General features: G+C 41.3%; 1 protein-coding gene across 2 annotated transcripts in view; it reads right to left on the bottom strand.

Annotated features, from left to right (window-relative positions):
• Nucleotides 1-216: 216 nt before the first annotated feature.
• rad50 (RAD50 homolog, double strand break repair protein) overlaps nt 217-18650 on the bottom strand; it is a 40549-nt gene continuing 22115 nt past the window's right edge. For both annotated transcript variants that reach the window (XM_055878890.1, XM_055878899.1), the window contains exons 16-26: nt 16810-16936; nt 15418-15611; nt 15085-15195; nt 14424-14516; nt 14226-14339; nt 13935-14062; nt 11732-11956; nt 4199-4284; nt 3646-3791; nt 3383-3516; nt 217-848 (exon numbers count right to left, since the gene is read on the bottom strand). In XM_055878890.1, coding sequence (XP_055734865.1) covers nt 662-848; nt 3383-3516; nt 3646-3791; nt 4199-4284; nt 11732-11956; nt 13935-14062; nt 14226-14339; nt 14424-14516; nt 15085-15195; nt 15418-15611; nt 16810-16936 — 1545 coding nt within the window. In that variant the 3' untranslated portion in view covers nt 217-661. The remainder of the gene's footprint in view (nt 849-3382; nt 3517-3645; nt 3792-4198; nt 4285-11731; nt 11957-13934; nt 14063-14225; nt 14340-14423; nt 14517-15084; nt 15196-15417; nt 15612-16809; nt 16937-18650) is intronic.

Raw genomic sequence — 18650 nt, forward strand, 5'->3', positions numbered from 1 at the left:
AGCGTTGGCAGGCAGAGTTCCAGAGTCAAATAGCACCATTGCAACAGAGAGGAGAAAGATCGCCGTCTTCATCTTTGGTTGGGTTGATTTGCCAAAGCTAAGTAGTACTAAAGAAGTCCTTGTACTTCAGAGAAGTTTAAGTGCCAGCAGGTAACAATTTAAAGCCAAATGTGAGGACTACTCAGTGAACAGATTATTTATACACAGGACCCAGGATATTTCCCCCCACACATTTTATTGCAGCGTCAGCTGATGCAGACTCAAATATACAGTTTGAGACACATTATGAATATCTTGATTGAGATGTGGTTGATTAGCAAGCGTCACCAAGACCAGAGGCGTTTCGCCGAATACCGGATAAAAGTGGTAATCAACGACGGGGCCTCAAGGTCTTATCTACCAATTAACTTCATCCTGTCAAACAACAGAAACCCCTCCTAAATCAAAGGAAGTGAACAGAAACTACTAGGGTCTTCTTTAGGCACAGATCCCAACGCCAACTGGAATACAGTACTGTAGTGCAGTTTTTTTCCTCTCGAGTCAACTAAGGCATTATATAAATTTTTTAAAATAACATTTGTAAGTGGCATGTGCCTATTATAACAAATCATGGCCTTGACAGACTAGTATCAATCAAGTCTTTGGATGGTGTCTGTGACACTTAGTGCAGGTAGGAGGTGAGGGAGGAGACGCTGCACTTGGTGATCTCAGAGCACTGGTCCATGTTCTTCCTGATACGGTAGAAGTGTTCCACGTAGTTGGAGCGCCCCAGGAGCTCCACAAAGTCCTCGTCGTGGGTGATGATGAGCAGCTGGAAGTTGCGCTGGCGCGAGCGGCTCTTGATGATTCTGAGCAGAGAAAAGTCGTGTCAAAATATTTGTACAATAGTATTCCTATATTATTAACTTACTTTTCTTCAATGACAACACCCACTGCACGAATCCTTCCAAAATCTGCCGTCAGGTAGAAGACTAAAAAGGTGCCACTGGCAAGCAAAAACAGCCTAAAGAAATCCTTCATCCTCTCAGCCGTAACCACCCTAAAAAGGAATCTGCTGAACTAACATGTACTTGCCTTCAAATGTATTTATACTGGGGTGGATGAACATTTTTATGATCGCCTGTGTTCAGGTAAATGAGCTGAACACTGGATGGTTTCTAACCAAATATATTAGAACTCATGTGCGTGTCCTATATTGAAGTATGCAGCTGGAATCTGGGGTTTTTAACCTCCGCCGTGGTCATACATTTTGGGCATGGATAGTTAGCAGAGACACCCTGGATTGCCGCTCAAGGTGCAGCCCAGCCATTTTCATTGAGCGCAGTTCAGTGTACGAGGGGGCCGAGCGCTAGAATGAAACTACTCTGGTCTTTAGGAGGGCCAAGTCAATGAGAGGTGTAGCAAGAGTCATTATACAGACACACTGCATCTTCCAGCGGGCTGGATATAAGGGCTGGTAGAGCCCCAAAGACTAGACTGGATTTGAGATGATGAAAAGACAGTACGCTAACTGCAGAGAGGGGGAGGGAATAGATATTAGATACATCAATAGATATTACTTTTGTGGTCAGAGAGCCCAATGTCTGAACCAGTCAGGTTGTCTATGGTAATACCGATGGGCTATACCAGGTCTAGCGTGTGACCACGATTATGTGTGCAAAGTCAATAAGCTGGGTAAAGCCAAGGGAGTCAAGCATAACAAGGGATTCAGTGGCAAAACTGTCATTGCCAGAGTCAACATGTATGTTGAAGTCCCCCAACAGCACCAAGGAGGAGCACACCGGTGATGAGTTCAGTTAGAAACCCTGGGTTAGGTTTGGATCAGACAGTTCAGTTAGAAACCCTGGGTTAGGTTTGGATCAGACAGTTCAGTTAGAAACCCTGGGTTAGGTTTGGATCAGACAGTTCAGTTAGAAACCCTGGGTTAGGTTTGGGAGAGCGGTAGATGAGATGATAAAAAAAATTGCTGGGGTGATACGTTTCCAGATTGCAAAGGACTTGGCCCAGCAAAATTAGATGACAACTAGAATTCATGTGCGTGTCCTATGCTGAACTATACAGCTGAAATCTGGCATTTTGAAAGAATCCCATAATGTTTCTACATGAAGATACAGTGAGCTCTAAAAGTATTGGGACAGTGACAAATATTTTGTTTTGAAATTATATAATGACGTAAGTTAAAGTGCAGACTGTCAGATTTAATTTGAGGGTATTTTCATCCTTATCGGGTAAACCATTTAGAAATGACAGCACTTTTTGTACATAGTCCTGCCATTTTAGGGGACCAAAAGTATTGGGCCACATTCACTTACATGTGTATTAAAGTAGTCAAAAGTTAAGTCCTTTATTCATAGCGCGCAATGACTACATCAAGCTTGGATGCATTTTCTGCTTGTGTTTGAGACTATTTTGTGCCCAATAGAAATTAATGGTAAATAATGTGTCATTTTGGAGTCAATTTTATTGTAAATAAGAGAATATGTTTCTAAATGCTTCTACATTCATGTGGATGCTACCATGATTACAGACAATCCTGAATGAACAGTGAATAATGAGGAGTGAGAAAGTTGGAGGCATAAATATCACCCCCCCCCCCCAAAAAAAATGCTAACCTCCCCCTTATTGTAATGGTGAGAGGTCAGCATGTCCTAGGCATATGATATTTGTGAATCTAACTTTCTCACTCATCATTATTTATGACTCATTCTGGACAATCCATAATCATGGTAGCATCCACATTAAAAGTAGAAGTGTTTAGAAACATATTCTATTCTTATTCACAATAAGGCTACCTGGGACTAGTAACCGAAAGGTTGCAAGATCGAATCCCCGAGCTGACAAGGTGAAAATCGGTCATTCTGCCCCTGAACAAGGCAGTTAACCCAGTTAACTGACTTGCCTAGTTAAATAAAGTAAAAAAAAAAAAAAAAAGTGACCGCAAAACGACAATGTTTTATTTTACCATTAATTTCTATTGGGTACAAAATAATCTGAAACATAAACAGCAAATGCATCCAACAAGTTTGTAGAGTCACATTGTGTGCTAGGAATATGGAAGTGAACTTGTCCTAATACCTTCATTCCCTAAAATGGGGGGGGGGGGACGACGACTATGTACAAAAAGTTGCTGTAATTTCTAAACCGTTCACCCGATATGAATGAAAATATCCTCAAATGAAAGCTGACGGTCTGTACTGTAACCGCAGTCATTATATAATTTAAATCCAAAGTGCTGGAGTACAGAGCCAAATCAAAAAACGTGTCACTGTCCCAATACTTTGAGCTCACTGTAGTTCACCTTTCCTTGGAGTGCATAACTTTGCTCCAAGCAAGGGAAATGTTGCCATTCAGATGTAGCAGGCTATTGGACAAATGGACTCACTCTACGAGGGCGTGTGCGAGGGACTCGATGTTCTCCCTGTCTAGGTTGGTTGTGGGCTCGTCCAGGGCCAGGATGCCACAGTTCAGACAGAAGGTCTCAGCCAGAGCCAGACGGATGATGAGGGAGGCCAGGACCTAAACATACATGCACACCGACACGTCATCAAATTTACCAACACACTGCCACTCCTATATCCATAAGGGGATAATGCCCTCTCTTATCTGATGAGCTACAGGAAGCAGGTAAAGCATCCAGCACTGCACCTTCTGGCCGGCACTGCAGCGACCCCTCATGTCCAGCGCCGTGTCTCCCTTCACCATTACCACACGGTAGTTATAGGTCCTCCTCTTCACTCCCGCCCCTGAAGAATTCTCATCCACATCAGAGCGGATCTCCACATACTCAATGTCTGGAGAAGAGCAAGCGAGGAAGAACATTTAGACTTAAATCGATAAATCACATGACTAATTGATACAGTATGGGGTGACAACACAGCCGCAAAGCGTGGTCATTATGCAGCAGGGCTGCCCAACCGTTCCCAGAGAGCTACCGCTCTTTAGGTTTTCACCCCTAATCTAGCACACCTGATTATAAAAACTAGTTGGTTAACAAACTCAATCAGGTTAGTTACAATTGCTATTGGGCAGTCCTGTTAAACAGCATACTGCTACATCCTGCTAAAGTGAAACAAGATGGATGGGGGTTGGAGATAAATTTGATACTTTTATTGAAGTTATAACATTATGAAATATATATTCCACGCAGGCACATGATTTCAGTTGAGCACTTAAACTAAAATCACACTCGCTCAGAGACCTTGTCCTCGGTATGTGCTGCGCCAGAGGTCCCGGATGATTTTGTTGATCTCCTCCATCTTCATACTGTGAAACTTCATTATGGTTCTGTAGAAGACAGTGGGTACAACTGAAAATGGGCAAAACTCTGGATAAGATGCCATTGGCATTGATGCCTTTCAACAGGATTAGACATAGGCCTACCAGTAAGTGATAGCAAAACTTCAAATAAAGATTAAGAGGGGATAAAGATTTTAAGACTGGGTGGGTGTAGAGCTGGGCAAATGAACCGTAAATCATAGACACCGACCACTTAGAGGACATTTCACTGACAGTTATTTACGATGAGTAGCCTATACTAGAACAATTTGAAGTTTGAAATGAAATAAGTCTGCCAATATGGGTGACTGCCAACAGGACATTTAAAGCTACAAATGTCAAAGTGGTAGTAGTAGATTTAAAGCCATTATAAAATAGTAACTGTTGTGAATATACATTTTAAACGTATCGTTCTATTTATAGTTTGTGACAATTGTCAATTTATAAAGATATGGATTATTGTCCGTATCACCCAGTTCTAGATGGGTGCAAATAAAAAAAAGATTACCAGGCTTTATTGTTTCTCTTGAATTCCCTTCGACATTTGGTATGGCCAGAAAGACACTATTATTCTGCGTACTAAATTAAATCTACAGGATGTGACCATATCTGTAAGTTATGAATTTCTTAGAAAGCTGTGATTACCATCACCATGAGAAGATCATTGGGTTTGTTTTAGGTAACATAATGGGACAAGAGCTCCTTCATATCAATCTATTACTTTTCATGTTCAATTGGCCAAACAAGAAAATGGCTAGCTAAGGTTAGTCAATGACTTCTCCAGTCTCAACGTCAAAAGTGAAGAGGCGCCTCTGGGATACTGGCCTTCTAGGCAGAGTTACAAAGAAAAAGCCATATCTCAGACTGGCCAATAAAAAGAAAAGATGGGCAAAAGAACACAGACACTGGACAGAGGAACTCTGCCTAGGCCAGCTTCCCGGAGTCGCCTCTTCACTGTTGACGTTGAGACTGGTGTTTTGCGGGTACTATTTAATGAAGCTGCCAGTTGAGGCATCGGTTTCTCAAACTAGACTTGTACTCTTGCTCAGTTGTGCACAGGGGTCTCCCACTCCTCTTTCTATTCTGGTTAGAGCCAGTTTGCGCTGTTCTGTGAAGGGAGTAGTACACAACGTTGTACGAGATCTTCAGTTTCTTGTAAATTTCTCACATGGAAAATCCTTAATTGCTGATGCTCCAGATACTCAACTAGTCTAAAGGCCAGTTTTATTGCTTCTTTAAATCAGGACAACAGTTTTCAGCTGTGCTAACATAATTGCAAAAGGGTTTTCTAATGATCAAGTAGCATTTTAAAATGATAAACTTGGATTAGCTAACACAACGTGCCATTGAAACACAGGAGTGATAGTTGCTGATAATGGGCCTCTGTAGATATTCCATAAAATTAACAATCAGCCGTTTCAAGCTACAATAGTCATTTACAACATTAACAATGTCTACACTGTATTTCTGCTCAAATTGATGTTATTTTTATGGACAAAAATTGGATTTCTTTCAAAAACAATGAAATGTCTAAGTGACCCCAAACCTTTGAACGGTAGTGTGTATATATTTTTAAATGGTATCATGGACAAAAGACAATGGCATTCATTCACTTCCAACTAAATGCAAACTCACATTGTTGACTCACACTGATTGCATGGGCTCTACTGTATGCTCTGCATGGGATACATGATAAGAACCAGAGAGCTGATCATCCCTACCACCGCTGCGCTGTTGGCCTGCCTGTTGATGGCACTAAGCCAACAAAGATGATATCTCAGTGAGAGAGTTGAGCTGTCACTTCCTCTCAAGACTCATTTTGTCTACCATTGATACGGCAATAGAATGTTAATATATGCAAGGTACTTGTACTGTGTATTCGGGAAAGTTTTCAGTTGCCACCCCCTTTTCCAAATTTTGTTACGTTACAACCTTTATTCGAAAATGTATTAAATACATCCCCCCTCCCCATCCACACACACAATACCCCATAATGACAAAGCAAAAACAGTTTTTTCTAAATTTTTGCACATTTACAAAAAAAAGAACAGAAATACCTTATTTACAGAAGTATTCAGACCCTTTGTTATGAGACTCGAAATTGAGCTCAGGTGCATCCTGTTTCCACTGACCATCCTTGAAATGATTGAACAAGGTAACCAAGAACCCGATGGTCACTATGACAGAGCTCCAAAGTTCCTCTGCAGAGATGGGAAAACCTTCCAAAAGAACAACCATCTCTGCAGCACTCTACCAAATCAGGCCTTTATGGTAGAGTGGCCAGGAAGAAGCCACTCAGTAAAAAGCACATGACAGCCTGCTTGGAGTTCACCAAAAGGCACCTAAAAGACTCTCAGACAATGAAATACAAGATTCTCTGGTCTGATAAAACCAAGACTGAACTCTTTGGCCTGAATGCAAAGAGTCATGTCTAGAGGAAACCTGGCACCATCCATATGGTGAAGCATCGTGGTGGCAGCATCATGCTGTGGGGATGTTTTTCAGCGGCAGGGACTGGGAGACTAGTCAGGATCGAGGGAAAGATGAACGAAGCAAAGTACAGAGAGATCCTTGATGAAAACCTGCTCCAGAGCACTCAGCACCTCAGACTGGGGCGAAGATTCACCACCAATAAGCACACAGCCAAGACAACACAGTAGTGGCTTCGAGTCTCTGAATGTTCTTGAGTGGCCCAGCCAGAGCTTGGACTTGAACCCGATCGAACATCTCCAGAGACCTGAAAATAGCTGTGCATCCAACCTGACAGAGCTTGAGCGGATCCGCAGAGAAGAATGGGAGAAACTCCCCAAATACAGATTTGCCAAGCTTGTAGCGTTATACCCCCAAAAAACTTGAGGCTGTAATCGCTTCCAAATGGTGCTTCAACAAAGTACTGAGTAAATGTGACATCCTTTTTTCTTTTTATATAAATGTGTAACAATTCCTAAAAAACGATTTTTTGCTATGTCAGTCTGAGGTATTGTGTGTAGATTGATTAGGGAGGAAAAAACAATTTAATCCATTTTAGAAGACGGCTGTAACGTAACAAAATGTGGATAAAGTCAAGGGGTCTGAATACTTTCCAAATGCACCGTATTACTGTCATTGTGCAGATATGTATTTGGTATTTTATTAAGATCCCAATTAGCTGTTGCAAAAGCAGCAGCTACTCTTCCTGGGGTCCACACAAAACATAACACAGAATGACATAATACAGAACATCATTAGACAAGAACAGCTCAAGTACAAAACTACATACATTTTTTTTAAAGGCACACAGCCTACATATCAATGCATATACGAACTATCTAGGTCAAACAGGGGAGAGGCGTTGCTTCATCTGTTTTCTGAAACCAGGTTAGCTGTTTATTTGAGCAATGAGATGGAAGTTCCATGCAATAAGGGCTCTAAATAATACTGTACGTTTCCTTGAATTTGTTCTGGATTTGGGGACTATGAAAAGACCCCTGGTGACAAGTCTGGTGGGATAGGTGTGTGTCAGAGCTGTGTGTAAGTTGACTATGCAAACAATTGGATTCTCAACACATTCACGTTTCTTATAAAAATAAGTGATGCAGTTGGTCTCTCCTCAAGCCAAGAGAGACCGGCATGCATAGTATTTATATCAGCCCTTTGATTACAATTAAGAGCAAAACTTGCCGCTCTGTTCTGGGCCAGCTGCAGCTTAACTAGGTCTTTCCTTGCAGCACTGGACAATAATCAAGAGTATACAAAACTAGAGCCTGCAGAACTTGCTTTTTGGAGCGTGGTGTCAAGAAAAGCAGAGAATCTCTATTATGGCTAGACCTCTCCCCATCTTTGCAACCATTGAATCTATATGATTTGACATTGTAAACTGTCAATCTAAGGTAACGCCAATTAATTTAGTCTCAACTTGTTCAACAGCCACACCATTCATTACCAGATTCATCTGAGGTCTAGCACTTAAGGAATGATTTATACCAAATACAATGCTCTTAGTTTTAGAGATGTTCAGGTCCAGTTTATTACTGGCCACCCATTCCAAAACAGACAGGAACTCTTTAAGGGTTTCAGTGACTTCATTAGCTGTGGCAGCTGATGCGTATTTGGTTGAATCATCAGCATACATGGACACACATGCTTTGTTTAATGCCAGTGGCAGGTCATTTGTAAAAATAGAAAAGAGTATAGGGCCTAGAGCGCTGCCCTGCAGTACACCACACTTTAATGTCAAACATGTAGAGACGCTTCCATTAAAGAAAACCCTTTGAGTTCTATTAGATAGATAGCTCAATCCACAATATGGCAGAGGTTGAACAGCCATAGCACATAGTTTTTTCAACAACATGTTATGGTCAATAACATCAAAGGCCGCACTGAAATCTAACAGTACAGCTCCCACAATCTTATTATCAATTTCTTTCAACCAATCATCAGTCACTTGTGTCAGTGCAGTACATGTTGAGTGCCCTCTATAAGCATGCTGAAAATATGTTGTTAATTTGTTTACAGAGAAATATCATTGTATTTTGGTGAAACAAGTTTTTCAAACAGCTTGCTAAGAGCTGGCAGCAAGCTTATAGGTCTGCTGTTAGAACCAGTAAAGGCTGCTTTACCACCATTGGGTAGCGGAATTACTTTGGCTTCCCTCCAGGCATGAGGACAAAGACTTTCCTCTAGGCTAATTACCCGTTGCTATGTATTGTTGCAGTTGCACAATCCAAGAGTGAAAACTTGTAAACTCAAGTATTATCTTGAAGCGAAGGGCAGAGAAACAGTTTCATGTAATGACTCACTTCACATCAAAAAATATTCTGTACATTTTGTGGTAGGATAATTCGCCCACATAAGCATGACTATTGAGTCCTGATTAGTGTCACACATCCTGGCATCGACACCTAAACTATTGATAACAGGAGCATTACGCACAGCAGTTCCCCTTTCTTTTCCTTTATCGGATTTTAAGAGTGGTCACCAAGTGTTGGACACACCTACTCATTCCAGGATTTTTCTATATATATATATATATATATATATATATATATATATATATATATATATATATATATATATATATATATATATATATATATATATATATATATATATATTTTTTTTTTACAACTATTTTCTACATTGTACACATATCGAATCATGTAGTAACCAAAAAAGAAGTGTTAAACAAATGAAATTATATTTGTGATTCTTCAAAGTAGCCACCCTTTGCCTTTTCTACAGTTTTGCACACTCTTGGCATTCTCTAAACCAGCTTCATGAGGTAGTCACCTGGAATGCATTTCAATTAACAGGTGTGCCTTGTTAAGAAGGAAAGAAATTCCACAAATTAACTTCTTATGGCTGCAGGGGCAGTATTGAGTAGCTTGGATGAAAGGTGCCCAGAGTAAACGGCCTGCTCCTCAGTCCCAGTTACTAATATATGCATATTATTAGTATTGGATAGAAAACACTCTGGAGTTTCTAAAACGGTTTGAATTATGTCTGTGAGTATAACAGAACTCATATGGCAGGCAAAAACCTGAGAAAAAATCCAAACAGGAAGTGGAAGGCTGTTCTCTGAGGCTGTTTGAGTTTCAACCAAGATCCCATTGAAATCACAGCGAGATATGAATGAGTATTCACTTCCTACGGCGTCCACTAGATGTCAACAGTCTGTAGAACTTTGATGACTCTACTCTGAAGGGGAGCCGAATGAGAGTAGAATTTGTCACCACTGCCATGAGGTGACCATTCTTTGACCACACGTGTTCACATGAGAGCGAGCTCCGTTCCATCGCTCATCTGAAGTCAATGTAATTCTCCGATTGGAACGTTATTCAAGATGTATGTTAACAACATTCTAAAGATTGATTCAATACATCGTTTGACATGTTTCTACTGACCGTTACTGAACTTTTGGACATTGTCAGGTTTTAGTGAACGAGCTTCGTGACTTTGGAATTGTTTACCAAATGCGCTAACCAAAGTAGCTAATTGGACATAAATAACGGACATTATCGAACAAATCAAGCATTTATTGTGGACCTGGGATTCCTAGGAGTGCATTCTGATGAAGATCATCAAAGGTAATATTTATCATGTAATTTCTGGTTTCTGTTGACTCCAACATGGCGGCTAATTTGACTATTGTTCTCCGTCTCAGATTATTGCATGGTTTGCTTTTTCCGTAAAGTTTTTGAAATCTGACACAGCGGTTGCATTAAGGAGAGGTATATCTATAATTCCATGAGTATAACTTGTATTATCATCTACATTTATGATGAGTATTTCTGTTGAAACGATGTGGCTATTGCAAAATCACTGGATGTTTTTGGAACTAGTGAATGTAACGCGCCAATGTAAACTCAGATTTTTTTATATAAATATGAACTTTATCAAACAAAACATACACCGCCACAGGAAAGAAAGACCCTGAGTTACCTCTGCTGCAGCCAATATGTTAGAGTTAACTGCACATCAGATTGCAGCCCAAATAAATAGTCAAAGTTCAAGTAACAGACATCTCAACATCAACTGTTCAGAGGAAACTGAGTGAATGGTTGAATTGTTGCAAAGAAACCACTACTAAAGGACACCAATAATAAGAAGACATCCTTGGGCCAAGAAACACAAGCAATGGACATTAGACCGATGGAAATCTGTCCTTTGTGAGATGCAGAGTAGGTGAACGGATCTCCGCATGTGTAGTTCCCACTGTGAAGCATGGAGGAGGTGGTGTGATGTGTGGGTGTGCTTGATTGTGACACGGTCTGTGATTTATTTAGAATTCAAGACACACTTAACCTGCATGGCTACCACAGCATTCTGCAGCGATACGCCATCCCATCTGGTTTGCGCTTAGTGGGACTATAATTTGTTTTTCAACAGGACAATAACCCAACACATCTCCAGGCTGTGTAAGGGCTATTTGACTAAGGAGAGTGATGGAGTGCTGAATCAGATGACCTGGCATCCACCCTACCCTACCTCAACCCAATTGCGAAGGTTTGGTATGAGTTGGACCGCAGAGTGAAGGAAAAGCAGCCAACAAGTGCTCAGTATATGTGGAAACTTCAAGATTGTTGGAAAAGCATTCCAGGTGAAGTTGGTTGAGAGAATGCCAAGAGTGTGCAAAGCTGTTATCAAGACAAAGGGTGGCTACTTTGAAGAATCTAAACTATATTTTGATTTGTTTAACAATTTTTTGGTTACAACGTGATTCCATATATGTTATTTCATAGTTTTGAGGTCTTCACTATTATTCTACAATGTAGTAGGTGTGTCCAAACTTTTAACTGGTACTGTATATGATCAGACTAAATGGCTAATCCTTTGTCTTGTTGAGGAACTGGTATGGTTACACACCCTGTAAGTCAAACACACATGACTGCGTCTACAACCATGAGTCTTAATGGAAATGGACCTATCACCACCACCGAACCACCCTTCTCCCCACTCATCCCCGTCAACAACTCACTGGTCCAGGGCCTTGTAGTAGATGTCAAGGTCCTTGTTGGCCAGCTCTGTGGTCCTCATGACGATCATCCTGTCCCGGAAGCGTTCGTCAGCCTTGCCGTACTGGTCCTCGCGGAGCTCCTTGCGGAAGCGGATGATCTCCTCCTCGAAGCCCTTCTGTCGACCCAGTGCTACGCTGCGGTTCTTCTTCAGGTCGTCCACGCGCTGCTCAGACTCCCTGCGCTCACTGAGAACCAGGGGAGAGGGACAGAGGACTCAGAGAGATACTACTCACACATTTCATGTTATAGTGATAAAAGGGACTGGAGGTCGACCGATGATGATTTTTCAACGCCGATACGATACCGATTATTGGAGGACCAAAAAAGCCGATACAGATTAATAGGCCAATATTTATATATTTGTGATAACGACAAATTTTAACTTAATGTAATACATCAATAAAATCAAATTAGTGTCAAATAAATAATGAAATGTTCAATTTGGATTAAATAATGCAAAAACAAAGTGTTGGACAAGAAAGTAAAAGTGCAATATTTGCCATGTAAAAAAGCAAATGTTTAAGTTCCATGCTCAGAACATGAGAAAGCTGGTGATTCCTTTTAACATGAGTCTTCAATATTCCCAGCTAAGAATTTTTAGGCTGTAGTTATTCTAGGAATTATAGGACTATTTCTCTCTATACCATTTGTATTTCATATACCTTTGACTATTGGATGTTCTTATAGGCACTATAGTATTGCCAGCCTAATCTCGGGAGTTGAATGGCTTGAAGTCATAAACAGCGCAATGCTTGAAGCACAGTGAAGAGCTGCTGGCAAATGCATGAAAGTGCTGTTTGAATGAATGCTTACGAGCATGCTGCTGCCTACCACCGCTCAGTCAGACCGCTCTATCAAATACCAAATCATAGAGTTAATTATAATATAATAACACACAGAAATACGAGCCTTAGGTCATTAATATGGTCAAATCTGGAAACAATCATTTCAGTGAAATACGGAACCGTTACATATTTTACCTAACGGGTGGCATTCCTAAGTTTAAATAGTGCTGTTACATTGCACAACATTCAATGTTATGTCATAATTATGTACAATTCTGGCAAATAAATTACCGTCTTTGTTAGGAATAAATGGTCTTCACACAGTTTGAAACGAGCCACCCAGCCCAAACTGCTGCATATACCCTGACTCTGCTTGCACAGAACGCAAGTGAAGTGACACAATTTCCCTAGTTAAAAGAAATTCATATTAGTAGGCAACATTAACTAAATATGCAGGTTTAAAAATATACACTTTTGTATTGATTTTACGAAAGGCATTGATGTTTATGGTTAGGTACACATTGGTGCAACGACAGTGCTTTTTGTCGTGAATGCGCTTGTTAAATCATCACTCGTTCGGCGAAGTAGGCTGTGATTCGATGATAAATTAACAGGAACCGCATCGATTATATGCAACGCAGGACAAGCTAGATAAACTAGTAATATCATCAACCATGTGTAGTTAACTAGTGATTATGTTAAGATTGATAGTTCTTTTTTATAAGATAAGTTTAATGCTAGCTGGCAACTTACCGTGGCTCCTTGCTGCACTCGCTTAACAGGTAGTCAAGCCTGACACGCAGTCTCCTCGTGGAGTGCAATGTAAACGGCCATAATTGGTGTCCAAAAATGCTGATCACCGATTGTTATGAAAACTTGCAATCGGCCTTAATTAACCGGCCATTCCGATTCATCGGTCAACCTCTAAAAGGGACTAGTGTCCCAAAAGAGATACTGTGTTAAAAGGTTGTATGAGCTGACACCACCACCTCTCTGACTCCCTATGCTCACTAGTAACCAGGGAAGAAGGCACACTTAAAGCCTTGAGGCACACTTACAGCCTTGTGTTGGCCTAGGGTATATTCTGGAGGTATTTCAGATGGGTCACTTTGTAACAGGAGTCCTACAAGGGTTGCATCTCCACCCAGAAGGTGAAGGTCATATGAACCGACACCACCAACATGGAATCTTTTAAGACATATTCCAAATTCCAGCATCTGATTATTAGTTCAAAATTCAGGCAGGTATAATACAATCAATTTCATATTATCTTATGGAACCTGGGAGGCACTGATTAGCATCAGAAGCATAGGTGGGTTTAAACATGTTGCGTTTTGGGACCACTCCCAGGTGAGCATGGTCAAGGAGGCGTTCTTACTTGCGTAGCTGCAGGACCTGCATGTTCCCCATATCCTTCGCCACAGCCTCTCGTTTCTTGGTCACGTCCTTCAGCTCCTCGATGCGCTTCCTCAACGTCAGGTTGTCCTGCAGCCAACGCTCTTGGACCTTCAATGATATCACACGGTCACCCAGATCTCATGTTCACATATTTCACCCAACATACCACTTTTCTTTGTTCCTTCATAAAAGCACACTAGTAACTTACTGAATGGGGGAGCAAAAGGAGAGAGACATAATTAGGGAAAATAGACATGCCACCTGAGCTCACCTTCTGAGTGTCTATGTCCTGCCTGATGTTTCCACTGTCTTTGTTAATCTTCTCCCGTTGCTTCTCTGCCTCATGGACCTGAGTGTTGGTCTCTTGGAGCTCCCCCTCTTTTTGCTTCAATAGAAACAACAAATGTGTCAAAAGAGTTTGAGACAATGCTTATGACAGGATGAGGAACAGAACAGAACCAATGTTTACCTCTTTGTAATCATCCTTGCCCTCTTCTGTGTATCTGGTAATCTCTCTTTCATAGGCGGCCATGCTTTTAACTTTGTCTTTGATGCTATTTATCTGGGATGAAGGGAATTAACAGGTGGTTAGAAGTGCTATTTTGAAATAAATAATAACAATCTTGGCATGATTGAGACATGGTATGCAATTAAACCTGTTCCCAGACACTTCCGCACAAATGTGCGAAGAGTCTGGTGGACCAACACGTCAAACTTGGCCTTTGTTAGCCAATAGAGAAATACCGGGAAAAATTCCTGCCACATTGGTTGGTAGATTAAACCAATGCCTATCGTCTCCCACAACACCTCCCCCCTAACCCTCCCCATACGCGAGCACACCACAAGTACAGCGGCATGCCTCGCAGCTGTGCGATTTCACTCAAATGAAATTACATACTTTGTTCACTATGGTCACACTCACTATGACCAACTTTGAATCGTTGATGTACCAGGCTTATATGCGCAATAGCCTGGGGACGAGGTTAGTAGGCGATAGACATGAAGTCCTCTAGTGAATGGAGGAACACTGTTTTCAGACTTAATATGCAGTCCTCCATTAGCACTTTGAAAGTATTAACAAGAAATGTTGGGACTGTTAAATAATACAAAAGAGAAAGAGTTGGTGGTACCTTCTCCTGTCCCTCCTCCTGCCTCTGCTTCCTGCGCTCCATCAAATCCAGCCTCTCCTGCTGCAGCTTCTCCAAGGTGGTGGCCAGAGGGGACACCTGCTCCTTAGCTTCCTGAACACAACACAGGGAGGAGGAGACAACCTTGATACACTGATAAAGCTATACACCATGACCTTATCTTATTACCAAGACTACAAAACATCACAGCCAATACAGAAGAAAACATGTTATAACCGTCAAACCACCTGCTGCTAGACAGTTCTACCAACACTGAGGTTTTAGTAGGATTCCAGATAGCAGTGACCTGTGAGGAAACTCTGAGTGGAGTTTTACCTTGATCTCTCTGTGCAGAGCCTGAATCTCAGTGGTGAACTCCACACACTGCTCCTCCAGCTGCTGCTGCTTCTGCATGTTACTGGAGATCTGCAGTTTCTCCGCCCGGGTCTCGTTCATGCTGCTCTTCAGGCTCTGGATCTGCTCCTGCTGGTCCTGGATCAGTTTACGCTTCAGCTCCATCTTGCTGGACACTGCAATGAATCAAATAACATTGGAATTCATAGTAATACAGTATAAGGGTGGAATAGATAGGTATATCATAATATGTAACACACAGGATATGAACCCGTTGTTTCCCACGTGAGCAACCAACGTCTTAGACCAAGAGGCTTTGAAGTTAACAGGCGACTCACGACAGCTACATTCACCCCCATTTGAACTCCTTCCCCACGACAGACCACCCCACATTGGGCGCCAATGTAACACGCGGGATATGAACCCTGGTCTCCTGCGGGAACAACCAAAGTTCAGTGGTGTAAAATACTTAAGTCAAAATACTAGAAAGTACTGCTTAAGTAGTTTTTTGGGGGTATCTGTACTTTACTATTTATATATATATATTTTTTTTTACAACTTATACTTTTACTTCACTACATTCCTAAAGAAAATCATGTACTTTTTAATCCATACATTTCCCTGACACTCCTTACATTTCCCTGACACTCCAAAAGCACTCCTTACATTTTTTATGCTTAGCAGGACAGGAAAATGGTTCATTTCACACACTTCAAGAGAACATCCCTGGTCATCCCTACTGCCTCTGATCTGGTGGACTCACTAAACACACATGCTTAATTTGAAAATTGTGTCTGAGTGTTGGAGTGTGCCCTTGGCTATCGGTAAATTAAAAAAATTAAGAAAATGGTGGAGTCTGGTTTGCTTATTATAAGAAATTTGAAATGATTTATACTTTTACTTTTGAAACTTAAGCAATTATATTTACTTTTGATATATATTTAAAACCAAATACTTTTATAACTCAAATAGTATTTTTCTATTTCTAGTATTTTCCATTTTCTATTAAGGTATCTTTACGTTTACTCAAGTATGACAATTTCGTACTTGTTCGACCATTGCCGAAGTCTTAGACCAAGAAGAAATTCCCTCTTGGGCCGAGGGCAGACACTGGTTTTGAAGATTGCACGAGGGGCTACTTCATCACGTGACCTTGACCGACTGATGTCCGCTTCACCTACACTGAATTGATCTATAGGCTATGGAATGTCATCATAGATGTAATATGTACATGAAGGAACAACAATTCCCTTCACTAACAGCTAAAGTAGATAAACTATAAGGAAATCCAACTTCCAGTCTGGCATTTTACAGTTGCTCAACAGGTCTTGCTGAGGAGGCCCCAGTGTAACATTAGCCCCAGGCAGGTCGTACTTGTGTCCAGGCGGTGCTGGGTCTCCTGTTTCTCCTGGTTGACCTGCTGAATGGTGCGGCTCAGGTCCACTCCCTGCAGCTTGGCAGCTTGCTGGGCTATCTTCCTCTCCACATCCTTCAGGTCCAGCTGGAGACCAAGGACACACACAGACAGAGGAGGTTACCACAACAGTCAAGGATGGAATGAAGGAGGGTAAAGAGAGATGCATAGAAAGAAACTAGGGATGGCATTTTGAAATTATTTCACTATTTGAATTGCCCCCCCCCCCCCCAGATATCCAGATAGTCGAAATACATGCGTTTCAAAGATGTATTATAACTTTTTGGGGAAACTTAAAATGGGGACTTGCTTGCGCGACTCGGGAGAGAGCCGGTGCGCTGCTTGTTTCTGCAGAATGGTGGGTGAGCGGCGGGAGAGGAGCAGGTGTGTGTGTTGCATGAATGGAGACAGAGGAAGATGAAGTAGCCAAAACGACTCGCGCTAGTTAGAACAAGTTGTTGCTGCCATAGGTTATGTATCATACCATCTGGTAGTGCCTTGTCTTGACCACATCAGATTGATGTGAAGAAGCTAGCTAGCTACAGTAGGCAGCTAAGTTAGCAGTACGTCTTTCATTTTTTAAATGGGATGCACTCATAAAAATGGTCATAAAACTGTTATTTTATTAAAATGTCAAATGTAAATGGGTCTATCCTTGTAGGCTATATAGCAATGTCACCGATTTATTTTATTTTATACAAAGCCTTTTCATTGTTAAAGGTGCAATATGCAGTAGTGCTGAGCAATTAGTGCTTTTCTAGGGCGGTTCGGTTTCAGTTATAAAAACAATACATGGTTTTCGATTGAAGTTACATTTCTTGTTTTACATGAAATGTATTATGAAATAATGACAATTATCTTAGAGCTTTTTAAATGGAAATTCCAAAGCCAAAAATAGTGAACATCCAATAAGGACTGGGTAGTATACTGTATTTTACTATATAACGGTATTGATGCACGGACAGGTTTGGGTTTTTGCTTTACCTTCTATAACGATATTCGAATGTTTGGTTTGTTTAATGTGATACGCTGTGTAACGTCTATTTTTATAGCTTACTCCGCTACTTGAGTCATCTCTCTCCACGCCGATTTCCACACAAACCAAGCCCCGCCCCCTGGCACTCAAGGAGCGCATTTGTTGTTGCTCGACCACGAGACGCTTGCTTTCAGTCTGCGTGGTCAATGCACCACATGCAACAATGTTGATGACTACAATGCGGTTTCCACTTTGCATCTTAATATAAATCCACAAGTGTAGCTAGCAAGCTGGCTAACTAGCTAGCAAGCTAATAAATGTACTGAGTCAGACTAAACATAGCTAGCTATGCAGCCTGATACAATGATTGTGTAGGCCTAAATCAGCATGTTTGTGCAACAATATCAATATCAAAAAGGAATTATAAAAATAAAAAATATAACTAGGCAAGCCAGTTAAGAACAAATTCTTATTTACAATGATGGCCTCCCCCGGCCAAACCACGACGACACTTGGTCAATTGTGTGCCGCCCTATGGGACTCCCAATCATGGCCGGGATGTGATTCAGCCTGGATTCAAACCAGGGACTGTGGTGATGCCTCTTGCATTGAGATCCAGTGCCTTAGACCGCTGCGCCACTCGGGAGCCCTGGAAGCCAGTCGAAGCCTGAACATGAAGTAGCTAAGATTTTTTTATTTTTTTTTACATAGCCAAAGATTAAAGGATCCCCTAGGAAACTCTGACCAACACTTTGGTTCCTACCCTGTCACAACAAATTCTCCCTGGCATTTTCATTCGTTGTAATGTCAAACACTGTATTCAAA

This window comes from Salvelinus fontinalis, chromosome 2 (genome assembly GCF_029448725.1).
Source record: "Salvelinus fontinalis isolate EN_2023a chromosome 2, ASM2944872v1, whole genome shotgun sequence".
Taxonomy (NCBI): domain Eukaryota; kingdom Metazoa; phylum Chordata; class Actinopteri; order Salmoniformes; family Salmonidae; genus Salvelinus; species Salvelinus fontinalis.